The 26,324-nt window shown below is 45.5% G+C and overlaps 3 protein-coding genes across 5 annotated transcripts; 2 read left to right on the plus strand and 1 right to left on the minus strand.

Moving 5' to 3' along the window:
• Positions 1-525: 525 nt before the first annotated feature.
• ngfa (nerve growth factor a (beta polypeptide)) lies at positions 526-1,531 on the plus strand. The gene is given in 7 exon segments (XM_060048717.1): positions 526-681; positions 684-906; positions 909-946; positions 949-1,015; positions 1,018-1,097; positions 1,099-1,201; positions 1,261-1,531. Coding segments are annotated over 7 exon segments (897 nt in total). The 3' UTR covers positions 1,491-1,531.
• A 4,130-nt stretch (positions 1,532-5,661) lies between these two features.
• Positions 5,662-16,669, plus strand: LOC132454715 (CD9 antigen-like). Of its 3 annotated transcripts, XM_060048251.1 has the most exons (9): positions 5,664-5,997; positions 6,031-6,137; positions 12,177-12,279; positions 14,351-14,448; positions 14,598-14,672; positions 14,779-14,862; positions 14,985-15,041; positions 15,362-15,445; positions 15,748-16,669. In XM_060048251.1, exons 2-9 carry the CDS (start codon positions 6,069-6,071, stop codon positions 15,811-15,813), a joined length of 636 nt encoding a protein of 211 aa, XP_059904234.1. In that variant the 5' UTR covers positions 5,664-5,997; positions 6,031-6,068; the 3' UTR covers positions 15,814-16,669. The 3 variants fall into 3 exon arrangements, with proteins under 3 accessions (XP_059904244.1, XP_059904234.1, XP_059904225.1); XM_060048261.1 differs by having other exon boundaries at positions 5,662-6,137; positions 15,728-16,669; XM_060048242.1 differs by having other exon boundaries at positions 5,665-6,137.
• A 2,169-nt stretch (positions 16,670-18,838) lies between these two features.
• LOC132454731 (mitochondrial glutamate carrier 1-like) lies at positions 18,839-23,632 on the minus strand. Its single transcript, XM_060048272.1, has 10 exons — positions 23,609-23,632; positions 22,553-22,652; positions 21,745-21,870; positions 21,594-21,649; positions 21,262-21,352; positions 20,998-21,116; positions 20,714-20,900; positions 20,457-20,614; positions 20,291-20,366; positions 18,839-20,176 (listed from the first exon to the last, which is right to left on the minus strand). Coding segments are annotated over exons 1-10 (1,074 nt in total). The 5' UTR covers positions 23,610-23,632; the 3' UTR covers positions 18,839-20,016.
• Between the last annotated feature and the right edge of the window lie 2,692 nt (positions 23,633-26,324).

Raw genomic sequence — 26,324 nt, forward strand, 5'->3', positions numbered from 1 at the left:
GGCAGGAGTGAAGGGCCCAGCCTGCACTGGAGCCTGGCTCTAGAGCCCACAGGGGCTCACACTTCAACTGGACACATTCACAGGTGCATATAAAACACCCCCTTTACAAGCACAACTCTGACATAGCTCCCATAGCAGGTACAGAATTGCTACCTGGAGCCTCCAGAACGGACGGGGACAAATACTTTATGTTAAAGTGAGTTGTTGACGTGTTGAAGTGCTACACGTGAAAGAAGGAGTGGGAAGATACGGAGACAGGAAGATACAGAGACAGAAAGATACTGAGCGAGAGAGAGAGTAAAAGAGAGAAGGAGTGAGATAGAGGGAGAGAGAGAGAGGAGAGAGCGAAAGATAGCGAGAGAGAGTAAGAGGGAAGAAAGAGAAAAAAAAAAGGTACGGGTGGTGTTTCAGCAGGAAAATGTTATATAATCTAGGCGCTGTGATGCAGACTGTTGTCAGATGTGTCATCAGACGATGTTATGTTAACCAATGATGACCTCATCGTCTCTCCCAGGACGTTTGCCCATGAGGTCGCCGCCACTGGTCCTGCTCCTCCTGATGGGCGTCCAAGCTGTACTGAACATGGGAGGTGGGCGGGCCCTAAGCACAGAGGCAGCCAACCACGACGCAGGACAGCAGACAGAAGCCGATCACAGAGCAGGGCAGCAGCAGCAGACGGCGGCGGGGACCACCTCCCCGAGCATCGCGCTACGTCGCCGCCGGAACGCCGCAGGAACAGCCATCACAGGACCAGGCGGCCCCACCGGCCCCCCGCCACTCAGACCCCGGGAGCCGTGTCCGTTCCTCAGTCCATCTCTCCCCTTGACCTCTCCATCCCCGAGGTGGACCCCAAAATCTTCTCCAAGAGGCGCTTCCGCTCCTCGCCCCGGGTGGTCTTCAGCGAGACCCCCCGTCGCACGACGTGCCGGAGGGGAAGGACTCCGACGTGAGCGGGGGGCCGGCGGCGGCGGCCGGGGGTCCCGGGTGCGGCGGCGGGCCGGGACCCAGCTGATGCACCGGGGGAGTACTCGGTGTGCGACAGCGTCAGCGACTGGGTGGGCAACCGCACCACCGCCACAGACATCTGGGGCAACGAGGGTGACGGTGTTGCCCAACGTCCGCATCGAGAACCTGGTGAAGAAGCAGTTCTTCTACGAGACCACCTGCCTGTCGCCCACGCAGAGGGGTCCCGGGGGCGGCGGCGGGTGCCGCCGGCGGAGGAGGGGGGGGGCGGAGCCGCTGGCGCCGGCGGTAACAGAGGCGGGGGCAGGGCGGGCGCCAGGAGCCGGAAGCAGAGCTCCAGGGCGGCGGACTCTGGGTGCCGCGGGATCGACGTCCGCTACTGGAACTCCTACTGCACCAACACGCACACGTACGTCAGCGCCATGACCACGTTCGAGGAGAAGGCGGCCTGGCGTAACATCCGCATCAACGTGGCGTGCGTGTGCGTGCTCACGCGCAAGTCCTGGCAGGGCCGGGCAGGGCGCTGACCCAGGGGATGACCCCCCCCCCCCCCCCCCCCCCCCCCACCCCCCACTACTCCTGAACTGAACCCCCACTGAACTTGAACCCTTAAACCCCTTAGACACACACAGACGGAATAACTTACACTCAGCAAACTCAACCCACACGCACAGAGGTTCTCACTCCTACCACTGGACCCACATGCTTCCTACCCAGCAGCCACTGCAACGTTATCGCCAATACGGTAAACCGATTCCATCCCCCGTCACCTCTATAAACATGCACCGAGACTAAACACACACGCACGCGACGCACACACACTTACACGCATGTAGATACAAACACACACCTTCACTCACACCCACACACACATAAACACATGCTCGTGCACACACATACATAAACACACAGAAGCACACACACACAGACACTAACACAAGCACACACACATACACTCAATGACACACACTGACGCACACACAAAAACAGAAACACACACACACACATCCTCGGCCTGTGACTCTACCTCAGTCCGAGAAGTCTGGTTATTTTAAGTTATGAGGACTGCGTGTCATATTTATAGTTTATACAGTCTAATATGAATATATAAGTATGTATATATACAAATGAATTCAAGCTTTACATGTTGTTGTTGTTGTTGTTGTGTTGTTCATGCTGTTATTTATTAAACACCTCAGTACATGCCCTGATTGTTGTGTCCGTTATACACAGTGTACCTAATATATACAGTATATTTATTATAATTCGATCTTTATTTAATATATTTTTTTTAATTGAATTTTCATTCCTATTTTCATTCTCATTAATGTAGTAGTTTACTACAATATCATTATCATTATTATTGTTAATTGTTATCATAAAAATGTATTTAAAATGACACTACTGGTTATTAACTCATTCTTAGTGCCGAAGAATCCCAAAGTCCTCCCAGGCCCCATGCAGCTCAGAATAGCCCCAGGGGAAGGGCGACAGGTTTAGAGAGCCCGGCGAGGGCACGGGGACATGTACATCAGGGTCTCAGAGGGGGGTAGGGGGGGTCAAAGGAGAGACAAGTCAGAGTCAAACATAGATGGATGGTGATGCATACTACTTGTCTTCACCCATGCCTGATGTTAAAGGAGCACCTAGCACTATCGGGAATGAACGGAGGCTAACCAGGACCTCGGGTGGAAAACACATGTAGTGAAAAGATAATGAAGCATCTGTGTTGCATCTTGAAACAATAACTTGTGCTGTTAGAACTGTTTGTAATGTAATTTGACATCAAAGTACTTAGTTGATGCATATTTTATGAAGTTGCCCACATTTTTATTACAATAGTGAAAAATATTATGATTGGTTTCAGTATGGATTTTTTTATAGTTTATTTTTACCGTGGTTTGGCAAAGGATCAAGTCTCCCGTAAAGACAGACAAAACAAGAACATAGCAGTTACTGCTAAGTATTCTCCTATTCTCTCTCTCTCTCTCTCTCTCTCTCTCTCTCTCCTCTCTCTCTCTCTCTCTCTCTCTCTCTCTCTCTCTCTCTCTCTCTCTCTCTCTCTCTCCTCTCATCTCTCTCTCTCTCTCTCTATTATGCTAGTACTTAAAGCTATAATCTATAATAAAAGTATAGATTTGTTTGAAATCCTCCACTTTTCTTAATGCTACTGTACATCAACTGTATCAACTATTGCTTGGGTTATAATTTATGGATTAGATTGAAAGATAATTTATCAATAACATTCAAGAAATAAAATGTGAATTGTTTACGTGATTATTTGTAAAATGAGGGAGTCCACCTCTGTCAACAGGATCAGCATGATTTTTCAACAAAAATTATGAAGATAAACATTATTCAGTAGATGGCGCTATTTATAAACTTTAAATCGGTGGGCTTCATTCTTTCATGACTCAACCTTCTACAAGCATTTGATATGCTGTGATTTGAAAGCGTAATTTAACAATATTTTGACCATCAATGTGTTAAAAATCAATATATGCGTACAATATATGTAAAGACAATGCGTCTTCAAATAAAATCAAAAAGCGCCGTAAACTGCAGCCGCTAAAGGCCAAAACAAACTGGTGTCACGGACAGATAATCAGCGACCCAGTCATAACAGGATTTCCTACTTCCTCATTAAACATGTAATCAGTTCAGCCATCAGGATTGAACAGTCATAACCGAGTAGAGCGGCCTAAACTCTGAATTTCAATGGAAAAGGGCGGGCAGGAAACGTCAGGCCTGCGTGTTTGACACCAAACCAACAGCTAAGTGGTTCTGATAACAAATGTCTGTGATGAAGGTGCAGACATTTGATGTGTCGACTAGTGCTTCGTTTGTGTAGCTTAAGACAATCCTTCATAATAAATAACCGAAGCAGTGTTTAATACAAATGCACACAGTTCCAGCCCATTTCAGGTGTTAGGCCAAAGCACTGGCAGTCTCTAAAGGAGCTGTGTTCCTTATCTCTCTGTGTTTCAGCAACTATAGCCCAAACCACATCATTTGACTGCACGCCCATCCCTCCCTGCCCCCAAGCACTCCTCAGTAATGAGCATCAAGGGACAAAAAACAACAGCAGTGCAAAATGCGTTTTAACACCCATCCCAGCAACCATGAAACACAAAGCAAAATTTTTGTTCAAGTTAGAAAAAAAAAAATATAAAATATAAAAAAAATAATGACAATTAACAACTGAATTATACATCTGCGTGTTTCTGTCCCTGGTCCAAAGCCTCATTCCTTACTGTATCGCTCCCTATTTTGTTTGGCAGACAAGAGTTTTACTCTATAAGGACATTTCTGACCAGGTCTTTATTTAGCTTCTATTTTGTTGGCCTCTCAATGGACCTAATGAAAGTATGTACGATGGTGTGTCACACACAGAGTAAGCACGCCTACAGTAGCTCCCAGTCTAACACCATCTATGTCAGGTTAATGGGTGCAGTAAGTCCTTTCATACATCTCTAACTAATCAAATTGACCTTACTAACAATATGTAGTCACCTACTTATAAGATTAGTAGGTTCAGAATGCAATGCATAATGATTGATCAAGTGTTATAAAAGATCAGAGCATTGAAAAATAATATTACCAAGATTACCAAGACCAAGTGAGATCTTTCCGAGATCACCTTTTGTGTGTGTGTGTGTGTGTGTGTGTGTGTGTGTGTGTGTGTGTGTGTGTGTGTGTGTGTGTGTGTGTGTGTGTGTGTGTGTGTGTGTGTGTGTGTGTGTGTGTGTGTGTGTGTGTGTGTGTGTGTGTGTGTGTGTGTCATGGATTAACCGAAACTGGGCTACAGGGCAACACCAGCAATTTATGGAAGACCATCTTCAGTGACGCGTCATCCACTTCCGTCCGTGTCGCCTGAGATCCGCTCCCTACTTGGAGCTCTTAACTCAGGATGTAGTTCCTCACAACACCGCTAGGTGGTAGCGCTCTTGGACATCCTAGTGCAGCAGCGAGGGACTTCATGCGAGGGACCCCGTCCTTTTACATTTATCGCATATATGCACTGCATAAAAACAAAAATCAACCCCAGTTTTAATTGTGACTGTATGGCAACCCCTTTTGGTTCTTCAGCAAAGGATTCGATAATATTTTTTGCATGAATGAATGAACATATTATTGTAAAGTAACGATTCTTAATGCTGATGGTCTCTAAACCGATAAAGCTACTTCTAAATCGGGAAAGGCTTAAGTGGGGAGAAACTTCGGCATCAAAACCATGCGTTGGCAGGAATTTAGAAGATGAATCTTAACAGTTAGGCTACTGTTAGGCAGTAATATTGAGTAGGCTTTATTTAATATTATGTCGTAAAATGTCGGAAAGATTAATGATAAACCTGGACATTAAAACAATGGATAGTTTTGCTAATCTTATCTCGAATTTACTTAATCCTCAAAATTATTAATGCGCATGCTCATGGAAAATGTATTTGGTATCTTCGACATTTTAGGAAAAAATAAAGCACGCCTATAATTTTCATTATCATTGCTGATCAATATTAGGAAGTAGCTGTGGGCTGTATTACATTTCCAAATATTATTTAAATGAAAAGGATGCTGGGTGCATTGGCCAATCCAATCGCACCGTCACGAATCCCCCTCCAAACCCCCCTACATCAATGAAATGGGCGGTCTGGAAAGATTCTGAGCGAATCCTACGGTGTTTTGTGTGATTGTGTGTGTGTGTGTGTGTGTGTGTGTGTGTGTGTGTGTGTGTGTGTGTGTGTGTGTGTGTGTGTGTGTGTGTGTGTGTGTGTGTGTGTGTGTGTGTGTGTGTGTGTGTGTGTGTGTGTGTGTGTGTGTGTGTGTGTGTGTGTGTGTGTGTGTGTGTGTGTGTGTGTGTGTGTGAGAGAGAGAGAGAGAGAGAGAGAGAGAGAGAGAGAGAGAGAGAGAGAGAGAGAGAGAGAGGGGGAGAGAGGGGGAGAGAGAGAGTGTGTGTGTGTCTGCTTGGGTCTGCTACTGCTGCTGTCGGAATTGACAGCACTTGATGCGAAGTGTTGTGACCAGGGTGACAGGTTATTGCACTGTGTGCAATACAATAACAGAATCGCTTTACACCGCGGAATTTATTCACCAACAACTCAGCAATCATGGGGAAAGTGGAAGGAGGAATGAAATGTGTGAAATATCTTTTGTTCGTCTTCAACTTCATATTCTGGGTAAGTGTGTCCGATATTCGCTGGTGAGTGATGGTAGTGGAGGGGACGTGTGTGTGGCTGAATGAAGTGCGGCAAGTGCATGCAGGCTATTCCGTTACAGTCCGCCTGAATGCACCGAAAGATAAAGCTCTACTCGTCCGGTGTCTTGTCGGAATGATGCAGATTATGAACAGTTTGCCCCGACTATTAGTCGGCAACAGTAGAGTAGGCTTTATTTAGCCGCCTGGCATGTGCTTAGTAGCGCGGAAAGGATGACAGCCGGAGTGGGTTAGTTTTGGCTCATAGGGCTCAAATCAGAATTTCCATACAGGAAAATCCGCCCCTTTCCCCAAATGAAGAGTGCATTCGAAAGGAAAGGTAGAGTGGAAGACACGGGGAGGGTAATACATGAGAGATCTACATGCAAACCACCGTAACTTTTAGCGCTCACTCCGGGCGCCAAATGGTCTTCGTTGAAAAAACAACAACAACAATGAAAAGAACCATGAAGTCACCAGCGACCCTCCCTGTGGCATGGGACGGTGCGGTCGTTGCTATTCAATGGGAGGATAGGATACCCTAAAATACATGTCTCTAACATCTTATTCGCTACAAGCCATCAGGCCAATATTCAGTACGATATGAGAGATCTGAGTGCCAGGTGTATGTGAAAGACTTATGCATGCCCTGGAGTGGTCTACGTGTGTGCGTGTGTGTGTGTGTGTGTGTGTGTGTGTGTGTGTGTGTGTGTGTGTGTGTGTGTGTGTGTGTGTGTGTGTGTGTGTGTGTGTGTGTGTGTGTGTGTGTGTGTGTGTGTGTGTGCGTGTGTAAGAGCCAAGGGGAGGGCGGGGAGGGGCAGAGTGGCGAGAGAGTCTTAACCATCTGCGGAGTGGATCAGGCGGTGGGTGTGTGCGCGGTGGTGTGAATGGATCTATTGTGACACCCAGGGGACAATAGCATAACCCCAGTGTCTGCTGGTGCTGCCTGGCTAGCTGACTGGCCGGATGACTGGATGGCTATCAGTGAGCTATCAGGGAGTCAGTGCTGGAGTGATCCCCGGGGTGGTTTACATAAGGTCAGTTGGACCACAGCACCACTGTCGAGGTGTGGCTGAGCTAACAGAAACAAACACACTTGTTAGACACAGCTGCTTTGTGAGAGGAGAGAAAGAGAGAGAGAGAGAGAGAGAGAGGATGAGAGAGAGAGAGAGAGAGAGAGAGAGAGAGAGAGAGAGAGAGAGAGAGAGAGAGAGAGGATGAGAAGAGAGAGAGAGAGAGAGGATGAGAAGAGAGAGAGAGAGAGGATGAGAAGAGAGAGAGAGAGAGAGAGAGAGAGAGAGAGAGAGAGAGAGAGAGAGAGAGAGAGCGAGAGAGAGAGAGAGAGAGAGAGAGAGCGAGAGGATGAGAAGAGAGAGATGTTGTATGTTGAATGTGGACATAATCCCGGAGTCCACAGTGGTGTGGCTGAATGACCGAAGTGAGGTGGTGGAAGAATGTTTGGAATAGATGGTGAAAAAGTTATTCAGGGCCAGAAGACCCTGTGAGACATAAAGTGAGTTAGAGTTTGTTTGTGACTATGTGTGTTTGTGTTTGTGTGTGTGTCTGTTTGTGACCTTGTGTGTGCTTTGTGTTTGTGTGTGTGTCTGTTTGTGACTGTGTGTGTGTGTGTGTGTGTGTGTGTGTGTGTGTGTGTGTGTGTGTGTGTGTGTGTGTGTGTGTGTGTGTGTGTGTGTGTGTGTCGGTGAGGGTATGTTAAGCAGTTGTCCTGAACCTGACCTAGATACAGAGAAAATAATGGAGCAGAGACAGACGGCTATTGGTCTGCTGGCTCTGCATTTCCTCAATGCCCGTTTGATGTATCGCGTTGGCCGGCTCTCTCAAACATTTGGACCAACGTATTTACATAAGCCAATGTCCCTTAAAGGTCCCAATAGCAACAAAGCCAATTAAGGTTAGGCTGAAAGCCCTGCCTGTGTCTGTGTTTCCTGCACTTTCCCCACTTTGTCATCCGATTCTGCACTCCTTCAGCCACAACTGAGCACTGACACCCACACACACACACACACATCCTTATTCACACATATACACGCATGCACAGACACACAGACACACACACACACACACACACACACACACACACACACACACACACACACACACACACACACACACACACACATCCTTATTCACACATATACACGCAGAGACACACACACACACACACACACTCACACAAACAGCACCCCTCCTTCCGCCTGTAATACCAGCCCACTCGTAATCAGTACATCACATCACAATCCCGCTGCCCCCCCACCCCCCCCCCCCCCCCCCCCACCGCCCCTGCCCCCACCCCCACCCCCACCAGCCAACCAGCCCCACCCGACATGCTGGTGGAGCCACAGTCGAGAGGGAAGATAAGATGAGGGCAACAAAAGAAGGGAGAATGGGGGAGGGGAGGGCGGGTGTGAGGGAGGGCTCTCGACTCAAATCCCGCATGAATCCCACAAATAGTCGGCATGAAGCAGCACAGAAGCCTGTAGACAGCAACAGGGTGGACTCCCAAATCTCTTCATGCAAACCAATGACCCATAAGGTCCCCCCTGACAGAACACACAGCCACTGGTCCAGCAACACACCAGCAAAACTGCTCAAACAATAAGAGATGAGCAAAATCATGAAGTATTTTTTCATGGAACGATAGTGTGTTGAGTCAGGGATAAGGAGATTGTCATCGTCAACATTTGTTTACTGTCATTACATTTAAATGCGGGCTAAGCTTTTTCTATACTTTACCCTCATAGCTCTCCGTCCAATGGCTATCAAGGTCTAGTTCCTGGAACATTTGATATCTTTGTTTAGTGAAAACAAGGAGTGTTTGCATACTTTTCTATCTCAAGAAGTACACTGTCAATATAGCCCAACCGGGTTTTGGAAATCTATTTCAAAGAATTCCTGATCTTTAATTGCATCCCCACCGACTGTAGTTCTGTTGTCAAAACTACTTGAACAGAACACAAACCTATCCTAAAAAGCCTATTTAACAACAATGTTACAACACCAAGTCCTAGAGTAAAGAGACTTCTACAAACAAACCATAGAACTGTAGGGATGATCATTTCTCTCTCAGTGTGTGTTTTGTTTTGGCATCATCAGTGAACAAGACACCATGCGGGTGCTTGTCTTTTCCCCCTCCCCTAAGAAACAACATTGATCCCTGACTCTCTTTTCACGTGTCTCCCTTTCTCCCTCTTTCACTCCACCCTCTTGATGGGTCTCTCTGCTCCCCCTCTCTCTCATATTGTGCGCCAAAGTGTAGTCACAGTGGCGCTTTGTCCTATGAGTTCAAGGTAGGGAGGGAGGGAGGGAGGGAGGGAGGGATGGGGGGGTAGGAGATTTGGATAGTAAGAGCGGGAGAGGGGGGGGGGGAGACGGAGGGATGGATGGGGGCTGTGAGTTTTGATTAGAAGGGCAAGGAGGGAGGGAGAGAAGAGGGTGTAGAAGGTTTGGGTGCAGAGAGAGTGGGAGGGAGAGGGGGAGAAGGAGAAATGGAGTTAGAGATGGAGGTGCTGTGGGGGTCTAGTAAACAGATAGAAGGACAGATGCAGCGGGACAAGGGACGGGGTGTGGCTTGTTTCTGCCTAAGGGCATATGGCAGGAGACGGGGTGGGGTGAGTACTAGAAGGGGTTTTAATGCCTCCTTTGGGACAGCATGTCTCCTAAGTGCCACTAGCTTCACTGTTTCCTTGCTATAGTTCACCATTGGACCAGGCTCAATAATTGCTGCCCAGATGATGTAAGTGCTAATTAAATACAAACTGTCTCCTGACTCCTTGTTGATGCTGCAACCAACGACTCTCAGAGAGACCTTGTGTGGACTTGTGAACAGCGATATAGTCCTAATTGGGGCTGGCACATATCCAAAGTGCTCCTGGCTCTATCCAACCACCTGCTTCTCCCTTGATTAGCAGTACACAAGCTAGTGTGGAAAAATGGACCACCACAAACAACCACTGTTTGATGGTTTAATTGTGATTTACATCCACAACCTGCACCTTACATGCTAGACATCCTTCTTATGCTTAAGGAGTTACTTTAATACAGTTTTCTGGGTAATAAACCAGGGCTGCACTTTGCCAGGTCCTCTCAGTGTACACAGATGGCCTTCTTATCATGCTTTATATCTTTATTGTGCTAAAGCCTATTTATTTTCCATCTTAGGGCACCTAAGACCATGGGAGGCCTATGTATTTTCAATCCACCAGACTTGACAGTGGATAGAATTCCATCTACGTGCCCTTCACCCTCCATTCACAACGTTTTCCATCAAGGCTACAGGCTCCTCTTCAGTTGAAAGCTCAGACTAAGATGGTGACCTCTAGAATGTGTGAGAGAGCGGAGGGGAGGAGAGTGAAAGGAAGGGATGGGAGAAGAGAGAGAAGGTGAGTGTGAGGAGGGTGAGGGGAGAGGAGAGGTGATGAGAGAGTAGAACAGAGAGTTCTAGAGAGAGAGGTGAGGTGGAAGAGAGAGGGATGATGAGGGCGAGAAGAGGTGATGAGAGAGAGGATGGGATAAGTCTAGACAGAGAGGAGAGGAGGAGAGGTTAAAGAGAACAGAGGTGATAAGGGAGACAAGAATTGGAAAGTGTTTCCGGAACATTTCTGTGTAACCAAAAGGTTAGGACCAAAATCACAGGAATGGGACACATACAAGTGAATCATTGGCCAAGTGTGGATCCATTTTGGACCAAGGGTTTTATTGCTTTCACACGCACAGAAAAACACACTCATCACACCGCAAAGCCCAAACTGAGGCTTATTCAGTGTGGATTATCCAGAGAGGGCATGGGAACAGCTCAAGTGTAGGCCGGTGGCTACCAGTGAAAATGCTCAGCCCTCATGTGTAAGTGGGGCAGCCTCTTCCGTATTCAGGCCGCGTTAACCAGTCACTGGAAGTAGCACCGTTTGCTAAGCAGGAGCTTAAAAAATAACAGTGTGAGTGGCATCATCAAGCAAATGTAACTCTCCCTGGTTAATACAGCTCCGTCAGCGATGTTTGTGCTTTGGTACACCTACATTGTGGTGGGTCTATTTGTCTATGTCGAAGGCTGGAGTAGAGTTGGGGAAAGTATGAGCAACATATAAACCACATTTCCAACCAAACATGAGGCTCTGGTTAGGACCAAGGTGTGACATGCCTGCGTGCTGCCAAAATGGGGGTATATCCTAACTGTTGGTAGTCTGGAGGTTGCATGCACATGACATACTGTCTGTGGTCATTCAAGTAGCCAGCACGTTGCTCTGTATGGTTTCACACTTGTGTGGCCTTTCAAGTTGGGAATAGCCTACTGGTCTTTGTAATTTATTTCCTAATCTGTCTTGTTTTTGGGGTCAGAGAGGAGACTTTGCCCCATGACTTAATGTAGGAAAGTATGTTTTTTTGAAGCGTTTCACCTTAGTAAATATGTAGTTAAAGCTGGGGTAGGTAACTTGGTGAAACCAGCCAGAACCAGCTAGATTCCGAACCTCCCTTCAGGCATTCCTCCAAAGTCACTCCCGCAAAACACATGAACGCAAATGCCTGATTACTGCCAAGTACGAGTCCACGAGAAAGAGTGGGTCTGTAAAGGACTCAGTAATTAAGTAATTAATCAGTGCAAAAAAGAGTGCGCGCAGGTAGGCGGGTAGGTCGGTAGGCCATCTAATCATTTCATTGTTGCCAAATTAAATTATAATTATTATTTTCAAGCCTGCGGCCCAAAGGGGCTCCACAGATAACAGATTTTCTTAATTTTTGTAAGAGCATTTAATTGATTGGTCGCTGAAGGGATGTCAAATATTATGAAAATGCTATAAAAAAAAATGCTCCTACAAGAAATTGCCGATGTAGCTTTATTTCCAAGATTGACTTTTTTTCTCTCTCTATATATATATAAGATCGATTTTACAAAAGAAAAGCTTGTACATGTTTAGAAATAAGACTATTATATCAATTGTATCATAACACATAACAATAAGTGTGTATTAATGCTGCTTCAACCTCTCCTCTCCCTGTCCCACCCTAGCTGATGGGCTCCCTGGTGCTGTCGGTTGGGCTGTGGCTGCGCTTCGACCCTGAGACGGTGTCCCTGCTCAACGGACATGGGGCCCCGGAGACATTCTTCATCGGTGAGCAGAAGGCAGTCGGGCCACCGATAACTGAAAACCAAATTGAACTGCAGAGTTTAGTTTACTCTGCTATGGTTTCACCAAATAACATTCATGGGAAGGTTGTGTTTGGTCCACTGCGTTGGCAACAAATCCGTCCACTTCATACTTTAAAACCGTTACAACCAACAGTTAGATTTTTGGAGCATAGATCACAGTTTTTCGTTTTGGGGAAAATAAAACGTTATTTTAGATTTTATGATGCCCAAATTCACTGTCCGGAGAGGTCCACACTGTTTATTGACATATTTCCATGCAATCCCCTCTGCTTCTGAATAAAACTGTCTGTATGACAGTGGAAATATTTCCTACCACAGTAGACTCCACACACACACTCATTTTCTCTCTCTCTCTCTCTCTCTCTCTCTCTCTCTCTCTCCGGCTCTCTCTTCTCTCTCGCAAACACAAAAAATACTTAATGTGGTTGGCGTGAAGCAGGAAATCAAATTGCACAAAGTGCAAACATAAGTAGACCTAAAGTACACACAAACACCACAGGCCTTTGAAAAGCGGAAGGAACTGAAGAACTCAATGCGAACCAGTGAAGTGGACAGGACAGTGAGAACACGCAAACACCATGTTATAAAAAACAACGACACGCCATCCAAAGTAATGAAAAATGTGGATGAAAAAAAATTAAAGCCCGACTTGAATGAAAGAGTCTGGCCTGTGGCTTGTGGATCCAGAATTAGAGTGTCGTACAGCCGGGTATTTAAGAAAGTGACACAGTGGAAAGAACGATGGCAGTTGTCCCGTGTGGAAATAGTTTATGACGCACACAGTTTTCTGTCTGTCCAACAGGGATAACGTCACAAGATGAGAGACGTCAAGTGATTTATAAAACCACCATATCAAAGTAGAAAAACCATCAGTAAGTTAGTCTGTGTGTGTCTGTGCACACGTGTGTGTGTGTGTGTGTGTGTGTGTGTGTGTGTGTGTGTGTGTGTGTGTGTGTGTGTGTGTGTGTGTGTGTGTGTGTGTGTGTGTGTGTGTGTGTGTGTGTGTGTGTGTGTGTGTGTGCGTGCATGCCGATCACAGTAAAGTTGAAAGGTGTGTGGTGTTCTCTGTCAGGTCCTCAGAGCGGGCCGAGCTGCACATGGCTTTGACAGTGAGGACTTGTCACCCGCATGGAGCACAGGGCTGTGGAGGGGCAGCTGAGAGCACTCCACAGTTTCCATGGTCTGCCTCCCATATGGAGCCCGGCCTAGCTCCCCTCACACACAACTCACAACACTAGAGATCAGAAGCTGTTTCGGATTTGAGGTGCACACACACAGCACACTTGAATAGAAAAACACACCAAAAGAAATAACAATAGTACTATTATCGTATTTGGTACGATTACAGTGTGAGTCAGTCCTATCTAATGAGAAACATCAAAAGGGAGGATAGAGGATGGTATTTTTAAATCTGTAATTCCATTCCATTTGACTGTACAATTAGTCTTTTTGCGCTTCAAGATTGCTAACTATCATCCTGTCCCATTTACACTGATGACATCATCTTCAATTTGCACCCGAGTGGTTTGTTGTTCCATCTTGCATCCCTTGTCATCATATGAATTGTTCTGTCCTATCAAAACCCACACCTGAGCACATCCCCACCTGGGGGATAAAGTTCCCTCCCTTCAGCCTATACAGTACAGTGCCGTTGCCTGGCAACGGGCGCCACTAATGGGAGTGGATGGGCCTCGTATGAACTAGCATGGGCCCGCATCCTCCCAGCAGAACGCTGTGCGCCTAATGAGCAGTTTAATGGCAGCTCGGGGGAGCCCGGCTGTGGCGGGGACAATACCCTCCCAGCTATCCTAGAGTGAGTCATTGGGCAACTCGATATTCACAAAGCATCGGGTTCTGTTTACAGAAAAAAAACATCAGACAAAAAAAATGTACTCACTTTCTGTTTGACTGACTCAATTTGACTGACTCAATGCTGCCCCCTTGTGCCATTTAATGTCAATTAAATCGTCTGAGGCCAATCTACCAGGTCCTAGTAGTGGGTTTTCATTTTGGACCGTCCTTCCTTCTTTCAGGGGTGTACATCCTGATCGTGGCTGGCAGTCTGGTGATGCTGGTGGGCTTCTTCGGTTGTTGCGGGGCCGTTCGGGAGTCTCAGTGTCTTCTGGGCTCAGTAAGGACCAAACCCTCGGTCAACATTACACTTTAGCTAGAGAGAACGTAGCTACTCACCCATGAAGTGACCTACAGTTCATGAGCTCACAAATACACTAAATAAAACGAAACATTTAATATATATAACATATCTGTATATACCCTCAGTTCTTCGCCTGCCTGTTGATTATATTCGGGGCTGAAGTTGCAGCTGGAGTGTTTGGATTCCTTAACAAAGACAAGGTATGTGCATTCTCTCTGATTCGAAATGCCACTTATTTTGAATATACTACTGTCTTAACTTCACGTTATGAATGAACTACTTCTTTCCCCTCCTCGCCTCATATAGATCATCGAAGATGTCCAGAACTTCTATGCAAAAACATACAATGACAACAACAACAGCACACTAATCTCCTCATACCACAAAGTGGTAGGTATGGGGGAAAGAAAGTGACAATGAATCATTTCGAATTTAATCTGTGCATGAAAGGAAATGTAATGATGTGTCAGTTTATGCTGTAGTCATGTCCTATTGACCTCTCTTTATCATAGCTGAACTGTTGTGGAACCAAAGCTGTGCCCTGCGGTGATCCTCTGGGCGAGAGCAAGGTGCGTGTTCTCTGCTAATCCAGTTTCACATCCAATTCAATTCCAATCTGTTCCATCGTCATCCTCAGCAGGGGCTACCATGTTACAATGGAAATGTCCTTATTTCATCACATTTTGGTGGAACTCTAATGGATTTCCTCACTGGACAAGAAAGTATGCATGCTTGGGATGAGGGCAATACTTTACATGGGCAGAGGTTATGATCTACGACCCCATGGTTATAAATGCTCCTATATCTTCCCAGCTTTAGTCTGTTGCCTTGCTTCCACTCAGTTATCCCTCTAAATGCTTGTTACCTTACTATGGGTGTCTCACCACAGGACTGTGAGGTGGGCATCGAAGAATTCTTCAACAGCAAACTCTACATCATCGGCTACGTGGGCATCGGCATCGCTGGTGTCATGGTGAGCATTGGCCCATAGAGGGAGACAGAGACACACCCACACTGACACATTAGCAGATACAAACAAGACACATACAGTACATACTGTACATACTGTACATACAGCGATATACAGTATTAGCAGAGACACATAGGCAGACATACTGACACAAATTAGCACAAACACATACTGTATATACTGACACACACACACACACACACACACACACACGCAATTCAAGTCAGTTTTGTCATAAAAGTTGGCCATTTCGCACCCTGTATCCTGTGTGCCACATGTCCTCAGAGTCGTGTCGTTGCCCCCAGATCATTGGGATGATATTCAGCATGGTGCTGTGCTGTGCCATTCGTAACAGCAGAGAGGTCATCTGATCTGCGTTGGAGCCCTGGACGTCTCCCCCTGCTGTCCCTTCAGACCCTGTTGTGAATTACTGCACGATGAAGTGAACACCCATCTATAAATCCTTTCATATGATCCAGGGACAGCGGCCATTAGACCACCCTTTACAAATACTGGTGCTTTGATCAATAACCCACCCTCAATCGTAAAGACATGCCACAATGTTTTTTGTCATGAATTGTGTTGAATCACAATATTTACACCCACTGTAACCACTTTGCCAATACAGATCATTTAAACAGTTTATACAAATTTGAGAATAATGATATTTGGTGTACGTTGCTTCCTCCTTAAAATTATTGAAACGCTTACCCCAATGATAGCAAAAAGTTAAATTTGTCTTTGCAATCCCCTTATGAAAGGGACCCAAGAGTTGTTGCAGTGGTGTGCTAAGCATGCAAGAATCCCCCCCCCCCCCCCCCAACACAATATTATGTAACTAAAGCCCTGGAAAAATGACCCCATGGCTGTAATGATGCCTTCAACAAATGTGCCATGCATGTTTATGCCCCCCAACACACACACACACACACACACACACACACACACACACACACACACACACACACACAAACACAGACACATGATTTTTGGAAGACCACTGATGGATGGGTCCTCCTTCCTGTTTTAATTGACTGTTCTGTTGGGTCTCAGTCATCCGGTTGGACCGGTGGCTTCATATTCTACATTATTCATGTAATTTGTATGCAAGGCATGACGTTCTTAACATCGTAACAGTTGACTCCCAAGACATTGTTGACATGATCCATCAATGCTCCTGGCATCGTGAGCATCTAAAAGTTCCTCTTTAACCAGCCTTTAGAAAAATCTAAAGTACAGTACAATAACACAGCAGGCAGTATTTGTCTGTTCATGTCCTCTTTGTCCTTTCCCGCTTCATTGCATCCCATAAACAAAATACAAGATGGTGGTTCCATCTGAACCAGGGCACAGTTCAGGCCACCGATATCAGGGCACATTTATGTAAATATGGGTGAATTGTGTGTGGTTTAAAACGATTGAACAGTTTTTTAATTTAATATTCTGTGTTCTTAGGTCCAAACTTGCAGTAGATAGTATAAGGATGTTGACATGGACGTTATGTGTGCCTTTGTTTGACGACAAGCTATCACTCACAAAAAGAACATAGATAGAAAAAAAACTAAACAAACAGAGCAAGTAATCGTAGCTACTAATGTACATATGTTTGTAGAGTTGGACTGCGTTTTTACCGACACACACACACCCAACATGTAGCAGGGGGGATCTATTCCCCCAACGATTTCCGTTTGTTTTGTTCTTGTCATGGAGTTTGATATACACTCCGATGGGTCTGACTCTCGGACCAAGAGAACAGATCTAAGAAATGTAGACGGATCTGAGAAGTCTCTCTGTTTGGTACCAAGCATGACCCGTCTTGTTTATCCATAATAGTAACTTATACGTTGTTAATGTTAGGCGGCGTATCTGGAATCCTCGTCGCCGATGAATCTTGGTGTTACCTTGGTATTTCAATATGAGGACACGATGAGGTTACCAGTTATATCTGAATACAGCCATGTGTGCCAATAGGCCAGCGATCAGACAAGCAGTTGTAGTTATCTGCTGGAATCAGACACTGTAGAATCCGTACTGGCTTAGGGAAGAATTGATTGATTTATGATCTTTTATCATATTTAACCGACCAATCCGTCTATCCATATTGTGTTCCTTCAATGTAGGCCTATATGTTTCAACGTCATGAATGAAGTTGTTTTGTACCATGCTCTTTGTGACTGATATTGTGTTGGATTGTTTTTTTTTCTGCATTACGTGCTTCTCAGGAAGATTGCTGTTTGATGCCTAATAAAAATATTTTTCAAAAACAGGTCTTCAACCCTCCTCTGCTTTTCTTACCACCGGATGGAATGGTTTTACATTGTTATTTTCAGTTTTCTTGGCGTCTTAAATCTTTTGTGGATTTCTGTCAACAGCTCCTGCCTTTCTCTACGTGCAGTATCACACAAAAATACGTAGGCCTAATGTCAGGTCGTCATGGTTGTTGTATATAGGCCTATAGAGAGGAGTTCCGTTTCATTTAATATTGCATAGTTTCCAATAACTCCCGGTAAGCCCTTCGCACCTTACGCGTGACCGTGACGAGTGTGTCTCTAACGTTCCGGGAGTAGTAGAAGGATTTGATACATTTAAATTCAAAAACGGTTGTGAAAGAAAAAAAAGTTCACTGTATCCGGCCCTTTACATTTAAGCTAACATCTAGTTATCCAATATTAAAAAAAATCATATGTCTTTAGAATAATCTGGCGTGCCAGATATTATGTCCGATGGGCCAGTTATGGCCCGCGGGCCGCCAGTTGCCGACCCCTGATGTATGTAATGTTTATATAAAGTAAACATCTAGGGAGAAATTAACAAAAATATATTTAAACTCCCTTCCTTCAATCATTCATTGAACAATTGATACGTGTGAGCCTATTTTATTAAATGTATACATCTCATACGACACACCACCTATCGTACCCCTACAGAGTGTGTGTGTGTGTGTGTGTGTGTGTGTGTGTGTGTGTGTGTGTGTGTGTGTGTGTGTGTGTGTGTGTGTGTGTGTGTGTGTGTGTGTGTGTGTGTGTGTGTGTGTGTGTGTGTGTGTGTGTGTGGGTTCACATTCAATAGCATGAGGGACCATGGTCGAGGTCTAAGTTTGAGCCCGTAAAACAGCTGCTCCCCGCAGCTAAGCCAATATGACACAGGCTAGGGTTACTCCCCACTGCAGAATGTGCACTTGATCTGGCACCTCCCCACTGAGGTGTACCGTTCAGCGGATAGGAAGTGCAACCGTTTCTGAACTTGCATCATACTTTTTGGCTGAAGCTCAACACAGACAAACCAAGACACGACCGGTTGCTTAGCCTAACCTAATTCCGAAGCAAACCTTCTCTTTTATGACTGACTGAGATAGACTGAGATAGACTGAGATAGACTGAGATAGACACAAAATAGTTAATTCCAGTTGAAAAGTTTATTTTCCGCCAGTTTAGACAGTGGAGCACAAACCCAAGAACCCTATGGTTAAAAATGTCATCAAAATCTACACCAGTTTTATAAAGACCAATGCTTAAGAACGATGCCTAGGATGTATAAAATCATTGAGCAGAACCATCTAACTGTTTTATGTGTTCCGGGAATTGGAATACACAAATACTGAATAACTGAATAAACATTTACTTAACCCTCCTTAGTGAAACAGGTCCCAACAAGTACAGCCTAATTAAGTCTACATAGAAATTACACTGTTTCCCTACTATTCTTTGCATGAATTGGGAATAATCTCATAATAATTTTCAAGGACTTCAAGTATGTTCTAACAAAATTCCACACGATAGGGTCCAGTTTGGTCAAAAGATCTTACTAGTCCGTTATTTGACTGGACCTGTTATTACCGCTATAGAGACAATACACCTTCTTCTGACTTTTCATAACCGAGAATTTTTTGTTTTGTCAAGTATTTTTACTTTATAAAAAAAGCCCACTATGTACATATAAACGATAGGCTAAATTGACATTCATTCATACAGTAACCCTTTAAAACAGGATTGGGGATTTAAGAACTTTTATGCCACCTCTGCTTATATTTAATAATAACAACCCATTGCATACTTCCTCCATCTTTCTATTGACACCCCACCTTGTAGTGGTGACTAAATTAGATTTTCTCGAAGACTACACAGGATGTCATTACACAGCAGGGGTAATAGATATGGATTATATTTGCAGTAAGGAGCTAAACCGAGCACCACAAGCCACAGTTTATTCATCCTGACAACAAGGAACATTTGGGAAAAGCTGGACAATACAATCCCTCATTGAGGGAAAACTGTGTACATAAGGAATTAACAATGATTCATTCCTTACAATAAGCTCCCCAAACAAATGTAACTTGCAAGTTCCTGCAAAACAAAGGGCTAAACAACATGGCGTGTCCTGCTACAGGAGCACGGGTTTGAAGCCATTCTTCACCTTAGACGTGTACCACGGAGACCCCTTCAGCACAAATAGCCTTGTACAATAATAAGGTAGGAAACAAAAAGGAGCAAACGTAAAGTAACGTTAGCTGGGCCCACAGCTAGTCCCGTTGCATAGCTGCCTGCCAACCTGCCGAGGAGGTAGAGAAGAAAGGCTCACGAAGAGCAGATGCTCTGAGGTGTGTACCCCAGAAGGAACTCTCCCACCCCGACAAAGTAGACCACCTGGGCTATGCCGAAGAGAGGGGCGATGACTAGCGCCCGGCAGCTGGCCCCCTTCAGGAAGGCCCCGGGGCCCTCCTTCCTCAGGATTTTTCTGTCAGGAAAAGAGAGTTCAGATTGGTTCAGCGACAGACACCAAGAACGTGTAAGAAAGCGTGCGTCTTGTGGTTTTTCGTCTGTTTTCTCGGGAGAGCACAGGATGTATTACCTGATGCAGTCCACTACTCCGTTGTAGGTTTCTTCGTTCGCTCCTTTCTTGAGGGACTGGAGCCTTGTCTTGACCACTGCACAACCACACAACATAGAGGTTAGTTGAAGACAAAATATATAGACACACTTTCAATCTCAGCCAATATTTTGTGGGCCAACCCTACCATCGCATGGGCTGACAGTCACGGCAGCGATGGAACCGGCTAAGCATCCGGACACAAACGACCAATAGAACGGCACGGCGGGGTCTTCAGGCGAGTGGCGTCCGAGCTGGTGCAGATGGGCAAAAAGGGGGAAATACACCATCGAGAACGGCATGTCCCTGGGAAAGGCATCAAGCATAGGTTTAATCGAAGTTCTGATCACAAATCGTTTTCCCCTTTTAGCCAGAAAGACGCCAGCTCAATGGATTCCCTCTCACCTCATCAGAGTGGCCCCCAGACCTCTGTAGAGGCCCGGGACCCCCTTGGTCTGGAGCAGCTCCCTGGTGATCTGCATGGCGGACACGCGGACCACGTGAGGCGCCGGGTTGGTGTTGTAGGAGCGGCTGAGCACTGCTCCAAGCTTCAGAGCAGGCGCCATGCTGGGGATCAGCCTCTGCTGAGCCGCTGAGGGAAAACAACAGAGTAATCCTTTAGTAATACCAATATAGCGATTACAGGGTAATCCATTTTTTTTTTATAATTTCTGTCTTTGTTTCTTCACCTAGCCTGCCTGCATCCTGCAATTGGATCTTAAGCATCTCCATCGGTGTGGTGATGATAACCTGGCACATTCCTGCACCACAGCCGGACAGCATCTCCTTCAACACTGTTAGCCTGCCACTGTACGCAGAAGAAAGCAAGAGGATAGAAAAACAATAGGGGGTGGTTTAGCGTAACGAGGGGAATGGGGAGAAAACGATGTGTGTGTGAGCATGTGCGTGTGCGTGTTAGAACGCAGTCCTTTTTTCAGATTAAATGTACTCACCCATCTTTGCTTAGTTGGTGGCGGAAAAAGTCATTAGCAGCAAGTTTGATGGCCTTCTCAGGGGTGACCAGCGTGAGGTTCACGGCGGCTCCTACAATAAACAACAGCTTGAAGCATTTTCAAAAGTGGAATCAAATTTTAATTCAATTGTATAAAATAGAGCAAACTAAAAACAAAGATTACTTCCAGATTGAATGTTGAATTTGAACAATCAAATGTTTTCAATAATGAATCAATTGTAAATTATAAAATTTAAAATACGTAATTAGCATGAATATCATGTCATATTAAGTGGCAGATCAAATGTAAAGCCTAAATACCCACAAGCCTACCTCTGTACATGCCAAAGTACCCTTCAGATTTCACCGTCTTTATCAGGCAGTCCAACCTTAACAACAACAAAGCACAGACTCATATTCACACCTCAGCCCAACATTACGTGGGTACTTTTCCAATTCACGATGAAGCCTGTCTGTCTCTTACATGTTTTTGTAGACCTGCTGGCCACTGCGCTGGTTCTGCAGGCGCGTCTTGGCCAGGTCAATCGGGAACACACAGGTGACCCCCACCATGCCTGCAATGCCTCCATTGATCAGCTTGGCTGGTAGGCTGTGGGCGAAGAAAGGGCATGGAAGGACAGACACAAACACATTAAGGATCCATGTGTACAAAACATTGAGTCAGTAGCAGTTCTTTGGTTTGTGTGTGTGTGTGTGTGTGTGTGTGTGTGTGTGTGTGTGTGTGTGTGTGTGTGTGTGTGTGTGTGTGTGTGTGTGTGTGTGTGTGTGTGTGTGAGTGAGTGAGTGACGGAGTGAAGGAGTGAGTGTGTAAGAGACATGTTTTCACACCAACATAAAAAAGGAAAATATCAAGAATGGACAGTTTATTATATTGTAATACAATAATAATATTATGCAGTTAAATCTTTAATGATATTCCAGTATTACTACGTGATGTTTGGTCAGTGTAGTCCACTGACATATGGCAAATACTGCCTCCAGGCATCTCAACTGCTAATAATAACTTACCAGAGAGTAAAACTAAGTAATTAGGCTACGTGTTGAACAATCACAGGACCAGACCATCTCAGCACGGCTACTTAATAATAATAATAATAATAATAATAATAATAATAATAATAATAATAATAATAACAATAATAATAATAATAATAATAATAGACACATAAAACACCAACGCAATTAATCATTCCATTGCATTGGAATGCATTCAGATATTGGTCATTCATTGATCAATGCAGCAGTTGTTTTTAGTGTAAGGTGTGCTCTACCTGATCCGTTGATGCTGGGCCATTGTTTCTGTTAAAGGTGGTAATTTGTCGAATGGTGGAGGCAGGTGGGGAAGAGCACACTGAGAGTCCCTGGGAGACACTGAGCAAGGCGAGATTACAGAACAGGAGCTTATATATATAGGCAAGTACAGCCTTGCAGTTTGAGCACCAGAAATCTCCACCCACAATTACGCCATGCCAGAAAAAACATTTGATACGGGCGGGGATATCTGGATGTTGCACCGAGAAGCTTTGCACACTTTTCAGAACCAGCATTTCAATAATGTTTTCGGCGGCAAAAGTTCCTAATAAATGTATTGTATATGCATTATGTAAAAACGTAGGTTTCAAACACAGAACAAGTTATGGGTTTAAATTATGTCCTCACTTTTTACATGATCATGTAAAAACAGGATCATTGGTAAAGTTATAAACTTTCATCCGAACCGAATACAAACCGGTAAAGCTAGAGCGTGAACTAATCTTGTCATTGTTACAATACAATACCTATGAGTTGCTGTGTCATTGAGCAACTGCGTTTTTCAGTCTATACTTATTGCAGTTTTCAATTGATAAAACTTTAATTGAATCCTCTGTGGTATCGTTGTTTAGGCTAGGTATGACTCGGAGAGTGGTAATGTAAATGTTCAACACTTGGTTATTCAGAGACACAAATTAAACGAACTTGCACTCGTTTCCCTAATCCAGTTCAGTTGAAATTGGTCATAAAGCAAGCCTACTGGTTCCAATTTACCCAGTTAAACCTTCGGTCTGCTTTGGCCTGGGCGGAATTGCAAAGAGGACATGCTTATACGGTCTCTCATTCTCAAACCCATACCACTGTATATGGTGTTGTGTTGACCAATGTATGTAGAAGATATTCAGGACTGGTGTTTGAGTTACTAATATGTGGTCCAATGAGGTACCGATGTTGGCTTGAATATGTAAATAAAGCATAAAAACATTTACATCACATTGCCAACCTGTCCAACATGTTAGTCTAGTTGGCATTCCAGATGCATCGTGCAAGGACATGTTTACATATATTTCACTCACTTTATTGTAGCGACAGCTTTCCTATAACCCTACATGCCCACTGCACCGTGTCAACGGACGTGGGAAGGCGTGGCTGACGGATGGGGGAGTAGTCTTTGCAGAGGCATCCGTCAGCCAATCAAATCGCTTCGCCGGGTTCTTCCCGCTTCTTCCTGCTTGTTGCGATGCAAGATGACCCGCTTTCCCGCTTTCCAGTATCGTCAGAGCCCGAGTCGCGTCACCTCCAGTCGCGTTAAATTTGCATACGCGAGTCTGCATATAGACTTGAATTGCGGCAGCTACGTAAAACATCGTAAACAACGTCTTCCTCCCCAAGAATGCAGACGAACGTCTCCACCTCCTTGTTCGCCCAAGCAAGCGTATTACGCAACATGTTAATTGTAAAGAATAATACCTTGAGGCAACTGTTTGTTTGTTTTTATCCCCGCGTCGCCCGGAAGTGACGATTCTGTCGACCAATCAACGGAGGGGGTGTGTAGTGTTGGGAAAAACGGTCTGTCTAGCTACTGGACCAGATAAAATGAGACGGAGAGGTAACAAAGTCTATCGGCACGAGGACCTTGGATTTATTAAGTAAAGTGGCAACGGTTATACAGAGTCATAAAGCGTGAGAAATCGAATATGTCTAAGTCCCTAATCAGCGCTGATGGTTCGTCTGGAGCTTCGCCTCCGTGGAAGGTCTGCTTCAGAAGAAGGTGAAGAGTCCCTGTGTGATGCAGTCTTATGCTGTATCCTCCTCTCGATGAGGTGTGTGCGTTTGAGGTGTGTGCGGTTCGGTGTGTTTTGGCTCCCAGGCCCTGAGAGAGCTTCGTAACGGGGAGAGTTCCTCGTGTCTCTGGTGTGATAAATTAAAAAGGGGGAGTGCCCCCCCGAAGTGTCTCGTGTGTGGTAATTTAATGTGGCTCTGAGGCCCTGGTATGGGCAGGTGTATCTCTTGGTTCCTCCTAACGGGGCAGAGCTCTCAAAATGTCTCCTGTGTGATAAATTAAATGTGGCTCTCAGGCCCCTAGTATCTGCATGTGTTCCTTCTAGTGAGGGAGAGCTTCGAGGTGTCTCCTGTGGGATAAATTAATGTGGCTCTCCCGTTCTGGAGATGATACTGGTGCATTGTCTGAGTGTCCACCATCTGCCTGCCTGGGAGATGGGGCCTTCAGCTCCGGCCTTGACCTGACTATATATTATCATGTTTGTGTTATGTGTTCGTTGGGTTTAGAGCAAGAGTTGACTATATATTAATGTGCCTGCCATATGATGTGCTCATCAGGTTATTTTTCCCAACATATCCCCCTCAAGTCGTCGCAAGACGACTTTTACTCATTTGGGGTACGAGGGATAGGACTCCAGCACGGGACTACCATTATAACACCATTAGAAATAACAGAAAGAAGGCAAAATGACCATAAAAACAAACAACCATGAGCATGGGACTAAAACAACTCGCTGGACCGGGCGTATGGGGAACCACGTGGGAGAAACGCTACCCATGCTTCAGACATGGGTATGCCATACACACCCCCCCTAGGGGTGGCATCCACCCCGGCCTTACATCGCGAGCAGACAATACCAACAATACTGGCAGCAGATGATACACAACAAAACCAACACCAAACCATAACAACAACAACAAAATGCAACAATAAAACTACCAGTAAACAATAACGATATAAACAAAAATGCAACAATCACACAAACACTACACAATAACAATCACAAGAAAGAAATGCAACCCTGAAACGTGTCCCTAAATAATAATAATAATATCAGAAAGATATGAGGTAAACAACGAATGGCAATCCCCCTCAACCCAACCCTAGATGACCACACACTAAGGATGTGAGGAGGAGTTAACTGGTCGTGTAACAATAAGCAATCACACGCATGGGGTATTCAGGGTAGGCCCGTGGCACGGGAACAACTGAAACCACGGAATAGTCCTGAGCGTCATCACGGGCAGGTGGTCGCAAGGCGCCACCTGAGCATTAGACCCTTTTATTCAACTGCGCTCAGGACCTCATCTGATAAACGGGCAATCAAGGCCCCTGGAATCTCGCCCGTGTGTATCCCCGAGCTCCATCTAGTGGGACAGCGATATAAACAACAACATTTGCGTTCCCGGCGTCGGTTGCGTAGACGCGGGCATAGATATGGGAGTGGCTAAAAACAGTGAAGCGTACAGAAGCGAATACAGCCAGGGGCGCCCTTAAGCCTTAAGGGAACGGGCCGCAGCCCCTGGTACCGGAACGCAGATCCCTGGTCTGGGCGACGTGGGTGCATCAGGTGGGAGGGGGTGGTGCCGTTGGCGGGGACGGGAATGGGGCAGCCCACCATGTTCTCCAGCCGGATCAGGTCGGGCCCCTCTGGCGGTCCCGCGTCCAAACTCTCCGGTGTATACTCGATCCCCAGGTAAGCTTGGATGGCACCTGTTGCACTTGTAGCGCCCATTGCTCATTGGGCTCTCCATCCATCCTGTGAAGGGGTCATTAATGCCGGAGCTCTCTGCCAACTCTAATCTGAGGGACTGTAACCCTGCCAGCACCCTGGCCACCGACCCATCCGGTGCTGTGTTATTGGGGATAAAAGTACAACATGTCGTCTTCATCATCCCACACACCCCTCCGTGCTCTGCCAATAGCATATCTATATCTATATAGTCCCTTGACCTTATCCGTGGAAAAATTGACAAAACGTTGCTGATTATAGTATATATTATTTATCC

The sequence above is a fragment of the Gadus macrocephalus genome, chromosome 1, assembly GCF_031168955.1.
Source record: "Gadus macrocephalus chromosome 1, ASM3116895v1".
In the NCBI taxonomy this organism is placed as follows: Eukaryota; Metazoa; Chordata; class Actinopteri; order Gadiformes; family Gadidae; genus Gadus; species Gadus macrocephalus.

What these genes read in the sequence shown, in the direction of transcription:
- LOC132454715 (XM_060048251.1), top strand. Translation starts at nt 6,069, where the DNA reads ATGGGGAAAGTGGAAGGAGGAATGAAATGTGTGAAATATCTTTTGTTC. An exon ending in CTCAGTGTCTTCTGGGCTCA is followed by an intron (nt 14,449 to 14,597) that starts GTAAGGACCAAA and finishes ATATACCCTCAG; the next exon opens with TTCTTCGCCTGCCTGTTGAT. An exon ending in ATCCTCTGGGCGAGAGCAAG is followed by an intron (nt 15,042 to 15,361) that starts GTGCGTGTTCTC and finishes GTCTCACCACAG; the next exon opens with GACTGTGAGGTGGGCATCGA.
- LOC132454731 (XM_060048272.1), bottom strand. An exon ending in GTACTTTGGCATGTACAGAG is followed by an intron (nt 21,353 to 21,593) that starts GTAGGCTTGTGG and finishes TGTTTATTGTAG; the next exon opens with GAGCCGCCGTGAACCTCACG. An exon ending in CACCAACTAAGCAAAGATGG is followed by an intron (nt 21,117 to 21,261) that starts GTGAGTACATTT and finishes TTCTGCGTACAG; the next exon opens with TGGCAGGCTAACAGTGTTGA.